Here is a 10,553-nt window from a genome sequence, read left to right as displayed (position 1 = left end):
TGAGAGTGTGTGTGTGAGAGTGTGTGTGTGTCTGTGAGTGAGTGAGTGTGTGTGTGTGTGTGTGAGTGTGTGTGAGTGTGTGTGTGAGAGTGTGTGTGTGAGAGTGTGTGTGTGTGTCTGTGAGTGAGTGTGTGTGTGTATGTGTGTGTGTGTGTGTGAGAATTGGGTTTGTTGTACCTGTTCCTCTCCTAGTGTCTGCTAATCAAAAACTCACAGTGATTTTCAGCTGGGCAACAGGACAGTGCCATCAAATGAAGGACTAGTATCTGTCACCATCTGAAGATCACAACGCGTTGAGCTGGAAGCTGTTCTATTACGTATTAAATAGCAGCCATTTTTAGTTTTCCAGTTGTTAAAAAGTTCAAAGCTGAAGGACTATTTTGTCTATTGGCACTGATTTAACAGCTTCTCATTGGATGCAGTGGCTTTCTCCACATTTAAAGCATCACATGAGTCATAGACTGCAAATCGTGTCTAGTTGAACTCTTATTGTTGGTGATTTGTAATGGCCACAGTGACTCAGACTCGTGTCTAGGTCTTGTCTAGTTAGTTCTCACCTTAGAGCTTGCTTTGTGTCTCAGCTTTCCTCTGTGGACACTTGCCATCCTGTGGAAGTACTACTATAAGCACTGATCGATCGACCAGCATTGGCCTGGATCTGGTGCTTGACGATCGGCCGATCCTGCACAGATTCAAGGCCAGTGTCATTGTAAAGACAGCACACACTGTACAGTGTTCAGGTTCAGTTGAGAGGATCTACAGATCGGGCCTTGAGGCCATTAGCACATTTGACAGTGAAGCACTCTGCAGGAGTTGGGCTGCAGTTGTAAATTTACTATCTTTAATAACAGTAAAAAAAAATGTATACGGTAAATTTTCTGTTCATGCGACTGAGTGACAGTTAAATAAATATAATTATAAGATATCACTAAATTGTGAAAAGCCTTTTATAATTTGACGTTATGTCAGATAAGGAATATGTGCAGAATGTGTAGCGCTGAGTTTCACTACTTTAAATCATTGGTATTGTGCATAACTCAACCCATGATCAGGACATGTTTATCAAACAGACTCCAGCAAAGTTGACACGTTTCCGTTTGTTGCCTAAAGGACATCATAAACTCATGTGTCTTGAGGCTTATCTGCTAATCGACACAAATAATGTTTCTTTATGACAGCGGTTACTTAACCACGGCCACTGCTTCATCTGTGTGTGTCAAACTCTCTCGCTGATGGACTGCTCGTCTTAGTTTATCATCATGCAAAGATCATAAAGCACAAGCTTTTCTACCAGCTTATGTTGAAACACTGAACGTAATGGTAGGATACGAGAAAATGAAAAACACAGGTGTCCACACATCATAAACACTGACATTAACGAATGTGTTATGGATCCATTTGAATGCAGTTTAAAATGAACTAAGGTCAGTGTCATAAAGAAAAGCAGGCTTGTATGCATTGGACAGTGCAGCTCTCAGCGCAGCGACTGGATCAGCTGTTAGTCTGCCGTGAGCTTGTGCTTCTGACGCCGCTGTCTGTAGTTTTCAGATGTCTGAGGACGTCTATGAGAAGTTCCTGGCTCCAGAAGAGCCGTGTCCGCTGCTGTCTCGGAGAGGGAACCTCAGTGAAGATGCTACGCTGGACGTCAGTGACTTCGGCTGTCAGCTGTCCTCGTGTCACCGCACAGATCCGCTCCACCGCTTCCACAGCAGCAGGTCAGTGTTAACCATGTTCCGAACAATACACACTCCAACTCATGATCAGCTCATCCAGTCTTATCCAAGATAAAACAATGTTATCAGAGATGAAGGCATGATGTTTTTCTTTTGTTTTTGTTGTAAATGAATCACATAATGCTAAACAGTCTGTAATATAAACCACAGACAGTGGCTATGAGGAGCTACTGGAGCGGCTGATGCTGAGAAGGGCTCACTGGACTGTAAGGACACAGTCTTCTGATAGAGAAGCACTCATAGTGCTGCTGTGCCTCCAGGAACAGGGTTGGTTTTTAGCGTCACTTTAGGACACTTTAGATCAGGATTCCTCAAAGATCCACTGCCCTCCAGAGTTCAGCTCCGGTCCTGAATGATGTGTGTGCAAGCTAATCAAGCTCCTCAGGATCACTAGATAGTTACAGGTAGATGAGTTTGATCAGGTTCAACTCGTGCACTGTATTCTGAAGTCTTCTGAAGCCATACAGGGTCAGGGTCATTTAGAGCTGCTCCACACAAACCGTTGGAAACATCTTCCATATTTAAATGGATTTCCAGTTCTTCCAACCTGAGAAATATGACCCATGTGTGCTGTTAGTCGATTAAAAAAATAACGAATTCATCTCAAGATTAAATGCACCTAACATTAAACTTTGTAATTATACATATGTTTTTAAAATGTATTTGTGTATGTATTTAAATGTGTTTACATTTAATAGTCCTAAACTGTTACAGAACATTAAACATGTTCTAACTTTTGATTTAACTGTGGTGTTAATAGACTCTCATGAACGTGCAATCGTGCACTGAACACAAACAGACAAGGTCAAGATTTCTGTTTCCCCCAAACCCTGTGCATCTGGGGGTTTTTTTTAAGTTTGATGCTGGTCGTGATTCACTGCTGTTATGTGGTTGAGCACGAGGAGGTCATTTAAAGTCTGTGTAAAGGCAATTCAGAGAATTGTTTCTAAACGCATTATAAATGTTAGAAATGTAATGCTGAAAACACGTTACAAAGACTGTGAACTATATAGTAATGAATTATGGAGTTGAGTCACCATTTTTGTGTTGAGTATTTTGTGGGGGGGGGTGAAATCACATCTCGATGATGCACTGGAGTCATGGAGCACGGCCCCTCCTCTAACACTATAATAACTACAGCACATCAGCATCAGTGCTTCTCCCGCTCAATCACCAGTTACTTACTACAGCAGGGGTGTCCAACCTCGGTCCTGGAGGGCCGGTGTCCTGAAGAGTTTAGCTCCAACCCCAATTCAACACCTGAAGCAGCTAATCAAGCTCTTACTAGGCATACTAGAAAAATTAAAGGCAGGTGTGTTGAGGCAAGTTGGAGCTAAACTCTGCAGGACACCGGCCCTCCAGGACCGAGTTTGGGCAGCCCTGTACTACAGCCTACAGTTTGCTAGCTAGCTATGCCTTCATCACGTAAATGCATATTACCAAACAAGTATGTCTGCGTAGATCCAGTCAAGCTGCTAGCGGGAGCATCAGTTCAGGTTGTTGTGCATTTGACAGCTTTCCAGCGAGTGGGCGTGGCTTCAGCGCCGGCAGCAGACACGCCCCCAGCATTTCAGAGCAGATAATACTGCTTATTTGTTTTCAAGATTTTGATAACTATTTTTTTTTTACGTGTTTTTTTTTTTCCCCATTCAAATTTAGCTGGGTGGTTAATACATTTTTCTATGGTTTGACAAACTCACTACACATATTTAATATTGCTTTACACAGACTTTAAAAGAAATCTCCTTTTGTGGTCCAAAATAGAAAGAAGGGTTTACTACAGAAGAACAACACCGTAAATGGCTTGATTTAAATTTTTGGGTGAACTAACAGTTGAATCGTGCTGCAGATGAGTCTGTAGTGTCTCTTGCCTCTCAGAGCCAAAACAAGAGCTTGGTGAAGCTGCCTTTGTCTCTCTGGGATATACACTTTTTAGGGGTTCAAGTGCAAAGTGCTGAAAACCTGTTGTATTTGTAAGGATTTTTAGGGCCCTTCTTCTTCTTCTGCTCTAGAGCTCTATGGCAGCCCATAAAACCGCTTGCGGGAAAGTTGTGAAATTTGGCACACAGATCGAGGACAGTCTCAACATTAACCACAGCGAGTTTGGAGTCTCTAACTCTATAGTGTCAGCAACAGCTCAAAGTTTCACTCATGTTTATGCTAATAACTTTTAAACCATAGGTTTTAGAAGCAAAATTATTTTTTCCTCCGATTCCTTGGCTCATGCCGAGTCAAATGGACACCAAAATGTAAAATAATTTTTTATAGTTTTTAATTATTCGAAAAACCTACTTTCAAAACTCGTCCTAGACGGTTTGTCTGATTTTCACCAAAATTGGCTCAGATCATCTTCAGACCATTTCCTCTGTAAATGTGTCAAATTCATTTCCATTTTGCATGAAAATACTTGACTTTACAGACGTCTCTGAATGGGTGAGAGATACCAGTCAAACGGACTGAGAGCAACAGAAAGGCTGTGCAACTAATCTGACTAAAATAATGAACACTCGCTGTTGGATGTTAAAGGGATGGTTCACCCTCAAAAAAAACGAAAATCATGAAATGAAGACTTTACTCACCTTGGTGTTGTTGTAAAGTTATCTGACCTTCTTTCTTTTTGGAAGACAAAATGAGAAATGTAAAAGTATCATGCTTGAGCTTGTTTATATAGTGACCAGCTTCAAGCCATAATAGTATCATAAAATGGTCCATACAACTCCTTCCATATTTTCATATGATGGTGTTAAGAGAAAACAACCTGAAATATCATGTATTATAATTTATCAGAAATCTGCAGCAGTTGTTTGCTCTCCTGTGCGCATGCATGAGTGCAGCGGTTCACGTCTGCACATTCAGGAAATGCACACAAGCGCTGTTTTGAGAAATCAAGATTAATAAACGCGTAACACTATCTCCTGTTAACCACAACAAAGATGCATGTGCTGAGGTCAATAATCTTTGGTTTCAGCTAGTGATGGGAAAAACAAACCTTTTTGAAGCTTCAAATCAATTGAAGCAATTGCTTCGCAAAATGATTCACAGTTTCGAAGCATTCAAAACGCATGCCGCTGGTCAAACTGTGCAAATGCAACAAAAACTCATGTCAAAACGTCCATTAAAAACAGCTTTTGCAAACTCAATGTATAATATATTAAATGCAAATAAAATAATAAAATACCGTTAAATGTGAAGTGTCTATATAATGTTTTTAAAAAAAAATTTATTTTAAAATTAATTTGCAGGGCTTGTTTTGTCTGTTTTATGGAGAGCTTGTCTAAACATGCCAGTAAGAGTCTATTAACTACTACTCAACCTTTTAATTACACAAATGTCTCATTAAAATTGATAAAGCTGATCCGAGATCAGGCAGAAACCGTAGACGCTGGTTCACAGGTTCTCCGAGATCACCGCCCCCTGAAGATGAACCATTGGGATTTTTTTTTTCATATATATATATCATTGAGATTTCTAGATGTTTCGAAACAGTTAGGACGTAATGAAGCCTCGTTTACTGAAATCACGTGACTTCGGCAGTTTGATTCGCGCCCCGAACCAGGGTTTCGAAACAAATGATTCCGAGATGTTTGGAAGCTTCACAGAGCAGCATCCGTCCCTGAAGAGGGTTAGACTGTGCACCGTTAGCTGTACACTTTAACAGTCAGTGATGGTGTGTGTGTGCAGTCAGGGGTCACTGTGGTCAGTCAGTGATGGTGTGTATGTGCAGGTGGCACCTGACCTCCTGCGGCACCAGCGTGGCCAGCTCAGACTGCAGCGAGGAGCTCTTCTCCTCCGTGTCTGTGTGTGATCAGGACGACTGCTACTCGCTGCTGGATGAGCAGGAGCTGGCCTCCTTTGAGCTGTTCCCTGAGGGCAGCGTGTGCAGTGACGTGTCCTCCTCCATCAGCACTTACTGGGACTGGTCCGACAGCGAGTTCGAATGGCAGGTGAGTCGTCTCTGGTGATATCTGTGTAGATGTCACGGTAACTGTGTTGTATTTCCTAACACGTGGGTGGCTGTGTGGTTGTAGTTAGCAGGCAGTGATATAGCCAGCGGCAGCGATGTGCTCTCCGACATCATTCCCAGCGTGCCCAGCTCACCCTGCCTCCTGTCCAAAAGAAGAAACAAACCGCACCGAAACCTGGACGAGCTGCCCTGGAGCGCCATGACCAACGACGAGCAGGTCTCAAACACTCGCACTGAAATCTTAGATTGTCATGCTGATTATATAATTTGTAATGAAAAATCTTTAATTCGACATAATTAGGAAAGAAAGGAAGCAGCCTCACTGCGTTTACTTGTGTTATTCTGTTTTGAAGTCAAGCTTCTGTTCGTGTCTATGTGCGCTCACTTTGTTGACTTTGATGTTTCAGGTGGAATATATTGAGTATTTGAGTCGAAAAGTGAGCACAGAGATGGGACTTCGAGAGCAGCTGGACATCATAAAAATAATCGACCCGAGCGCACAGATTCTGCCGACAGACAGCGAGTTCATCATTGAACTAAACTGCCTCACAGATGAAAAGCTCAAACAGGTGATTAAAGCCACTCCACATCTGCTGCAAACAAACGGCACTCATCCATCAGTGTGGCCAGCTTATTAGCAAACTATCTGTAATGCGCTATACATCTTTTAAAATCTAAACACATTTTAAAACACAAGGTATAACACTTTGTAAGTCTATAACAGAGAGAAACTGGGCTTCATACTTTAAACGGCTGAGGATCACACACTACCAGACTTTCAGATCGCTCCGAGCACAACACACTCATGAAGAAACATAAAATATCAGAGTCTGTGTCCATTGTGCACGATGTGATTTTCTGTGAAATCTGTAAACTCGGAATCAGAAAGAGCTTTATTGCCAAGTGTGTTCACACACCTAATTTGTCTTGGTGTCAGGAGCTTCCAGTGCAGAAAGTACAGACATAGTGCAGACATACTTATTATTTAAGGTAATAAAAACACTAATAATAAAGAGAACAGACACTAAATTATAAATAACAATATAGTAATCCAAAACTCGTCCTGACAGCAGAGCAGTGCAGGAGTCGTGTAGTGTTTTCCAGCGATTATCTCTAACAGCCAGATCAGATCGCTTCAGCTGCTTTGATGTTTCCACTGTTGTTCAGGTGCGGAGCTACATCCGTGAGCACAGTCGACGGCAGCAGCGCAGCGTGAAGAGGAGCCTGGCGAGCAGCAGCAGTAACACCAGCATCACCAGCAGCAGCATCAGCAGCAGCAGCAGCAGCAGTGCCTCCAGCATCAGCCGCGCTCACAGCGACAGCAACCTGGCCTCCGCTGCAGAGAGGATACGAGACTCCAAGGTGCTCCAGCACTTCTGCAGCACAGCAGGAAAAACTACACGAGACCGTCTTAATGCACACACACGGAAACGACTCTCATGAGCAAAAACAAACAAGATATCAGTGCGAGTTACTGTTAATGAACGCCTCTTCACTGCATGAACTAATTAACAGTAACTCTCAGTGATATCTGTTTGTTTTTAGTACTGATATTTACATATTTGTAGATATGAATATTTTAGATTTAGATATTTGCATATAATCCACAAGAGAAGTCAAAAACTGGATTTACACAAGTCAATCCCGTTTAAATGTTTGTGTTCTGGTGGAGCTGCCTTCGCTGTCAGTGAGTGTTGTGTGTTTTGTGAGAGTCCTCAGCAGTGAAGCTGTCGACGGTAAGCTTCAGATCAGGGCTGTCCTGCAGAGTTTAGGTCCTGCCTAGATGTTCCCAGTGAGTCTGGAGAGCTGGTGATCTGATTCAGGGGTGTTTGACTGGGAACAGGGCTGAATCTACACACTTGAGCTCTTCCCAAAAATTAGCAAATTATGTTGAGATACAGCTTTTCACACTTAGGACATTTCTGAGACTCAGACACAAAAGGTGCTGATATTTATTGATGCTGAAGAAGGTAAAACCATTTAAGAACCGAGGCGATGTAAACTACCAAAATAATTTTGAATTAGGGTTGGGTATTGTTTGGGTTTGTTTCGATACCAGTGCCAAATAGATACAAAACGGTGCCTGAACCGATACTTATTTAAAAATAAATAAATAAAAATTCCCCCAAAAATGATGAATTGGCCATTAGCACTATAAACACATGTCTGTTTCATTCATACTGGACGCCAGAGGGCGCCCTTGCACAGAAAATCCACATCCAGTCACAGAAGTAGATAACTCATGACCCTCCAGGAAATCCCTTCTATGGACAAAGGCATGGCTATTATATCTGTAACTGAATGATAAAACAAAGACAATAAACACTCAACTGCGACAATATAGTTTATCTGTGTTATTCAAGCCATCTCTGGTATTTTCATAATAATTAAGTATATTTATAATCCATTGCTAATCGATGTATTCTTTTTAAAGTAGCCTATGGAACATATTTTCTGCCTCATTCTGTGACAAGAAGCCTCATCAGATCACAAAAGGAAGCATTTAAAAGGTTATAACCACAGTAAAAAGGTTATAATGTTCTCTTTTGTTGGACAACAAGTTTAGAAATGTGAATACAAGGGAGGTTTAGCTTTAGGCGTTTTAATTTAAGCACGTTTAGCTTAGTTAACGGAAGGCTACCTGCTGCCATCAGAGCAAGTGTAATTACTGCTTTCACGCGCTCCTCGAATGCTCACATTTCCCGAGTTGTGCTTTTAAGTCGGAATGTGAAAACAACATGGACACTCTCGTTACTACAAAGATTTTTTGGATTTATATTATTAGAGTTTTCCGACTTGAGTTCACATGCATTTTCTCAGTGGGGAAATTATTTTTCATGTGCGGTGCCGGTGATGATGCTTTACGTCCGTTTCGGAGAACCAGAGGACAAATATTTCAATCGATCGCTCGGGCATGGCACCGAAATCTGCGTTCGGATTCGGTTCTAATACATACCGGTTACATAGGTACTGGTGCCATATTGGTACCAGGTTTCGGTATCCAACCATATATATATATATTTTTTTTTTTTTCCTCGTGGTATTTAATCACAATGCTATAACTTAATCTTCTGGTGAAAATGACAGATGCTATTTCAGTGGCTTTAATTAGGTTCAAACGTGCCAAAGACACTGTAGAACTGAGCTGAAATTTGAAAAAAAGACTTTTAAGATGGTTTAAGATGAACTGATAAAGATTGTTGGCCAGTCGATCGGTGCATCCCAGCTTGAGATGCTTTGCTATTCTTACCAATAAAAGCTGGTGGTGTTTTGCAGAAGCGCTCCAAGCAGAGGAAGCTGCAGCAGAAGGCTTTACGCAAGCGTCAGCTGAAGGAGCAGAGACAGGCTCGTAAGGAGAGACTGAGCGGTCTGTTCCTGAACGAGGAGGTGCTGTCTCTCAGAGTCCCGGAGGAGGAGGACCACTGCGACGACCTGGACGTGCTGATGTGACCCCAGTGACCCTTCAGTTCTCCTTCTACGCCTCTTCCACATCAGTGTATAAGGTGAAGTTAGTATGACTTAACTGCTTTGCTGAAATGTCTGCATATTCTTAATTTTAACAGAATAAAATTAAATTATGACGACGTCAAACTGCTTTTGTGTCAATTGATCATAGACTGTCTTGACATGAAATAATTTCAGCGTTTAAATCCACGATTACTTTAGTTTCTTTTGATAGTTTATGCTACAGTAAGTGTAGTCTTGACATTCATGTGAGTAATTGTGCTTTTTAATGTCTATGAACATTTATGTATAATCTTATTCAATGACTGTGTCAGCTCACCTCAAATGTAGAGCGATTTATATATGTTTTAATAGCTTTAAAGTCAACATGAAATCAAGCATTTACACACTTATTGTGCACAGTTCATCAGTACACCTTATTCTAAATAAATAAACTGTCCGATGAAAGTTTACAAAACTTGTTCCGTCTTTGAAAGGACTAGACTTTTAGGCAAAGCTACTTGTTTGGAAGTATCCCCTTCAGGACTGGCAAACTGTTATAATAAAGCCAGTTCTGCCATTCGTGAGCTTTCCAAAACTTTCGCTCTACAATAGACCGGGAAAAATGCTTGCTTTTTCCATCCACTCTTGCAGTGTTCAAACCCATATATTAATTATATACCGAAAGCGAGCAAAAAATTTACATTGTCACATTATGTAATCTCTCAAACAACTCCCATTATTATCACTGAAGCTGCCTACACTGGGAAATTAATCTCTTACTTACATTGCACATGTTGTTTATGATGAGAAAATTCACGAGAGAGCAGAATTCAGTCAGCGAGCGCGCTCACTGAACAAAATTCCAGCTTTTCAGCGTGACTCATCTTAACTCTTCTGATTGGTCATTGCATTCATAAACTCAACAGAATCGTGTGTGATTGCTTATAATGCGCAACGCTTGTTTAGGTCAGAACTTGTTTGCTTACAAAAGTTTTTTGTTGTTGTTGTAATTTAAGCTTCATTTTATTGCAAATGTGCAATTCAAGCAATTATTTTCCCAAAAATGTTATTTAGTTGAAATGTCTAAAGAACATATTTTTATTTCTTACTCCATCTCTAAGACATCTACGTAGATGTTTTGATCCAGACGGAAATGTAACTGTATAAGGTGAAGTTAGTATGACTTAACTGCTTTGCTGAAATGTCTGCATATTCTTAATTTTAACAGAATAAAATTAAATTATGACGACGTCAAACTGCTTTTGTGTCAATTGATCATAGACTGTCTTGACATGAAATAATTTCAGCGTTTAAATCCACGATTACTTTAGTTTCTTTTGATAGTTTATGCTACAGTAAGTGTAGTCTTGACATTCATGTGAGTAATTGTGCTTTTTAATGTCTATGAA

The 10,553-nt window shown here is 40.9% G+C and overlaps 1 protein-coding gene across 1 annotated transcript in view; it reads left to right on the top strand.

The window, feature by feature from the left end:
• fam199x (family with sequence similarity 199, X-linked) overlaps positions 1-9,190 on the top strand; it is a 10,014-nt gene extending 824 nt beyond the window's left edge. The window contains exons 2-7 of the mRNA XM_016281152.1: positions 1,542-1,715; positions 5,458-5,677; positions 5,762-5,914; positions 6,105-6,266; positions 6,865-7,059; positions 8,974-9,190. Coding sequence (XP_016136638.1) covers positions 1,549-1,715; positions 5,458-5,677; positions 5,762-5,914; positions 6,105-6,266; positions 6,865-7,059; positions 8,974-9,147 — 1,071 coding nt within the window. The 5' untranslated portion in view covers positions 1,542-1,548 and the 3' untranslated portion in view covers positions 9,148-9,190. The remainder of the gene's footprint in view (positions 1-1,541; positions 1,716-5,457; positions 5,678-5,761; positions 5,915-6,104; positions 6,267-6,864; positions 7,060-8,973) is intronic.
• Positions 9,191-10,553: the final 1,363 nt, after the last annotated feature.

Source organism: Sinocyclocheilus grahami, unplaced genomic scaffold (genome assembly GCF_001515645.1).
Source record: "Sinocyclocheilus grahami isolate Dianchi unplaced genomic scaffold, SAMN03320097.WGS_v1.1 scaffold147.1, whole genome shotgun sequence".
Taxonomy (NCBI): Eukaryota; Metazoa; Chordata; class Actinopteri; order Cypriniformes; family Cyprinidae; genus Sinocyclocheilus; species Sinocyclocheilus grahami.
This window is presented reverse-complemented; position numbering and strand designations above follow the sequence as displayed.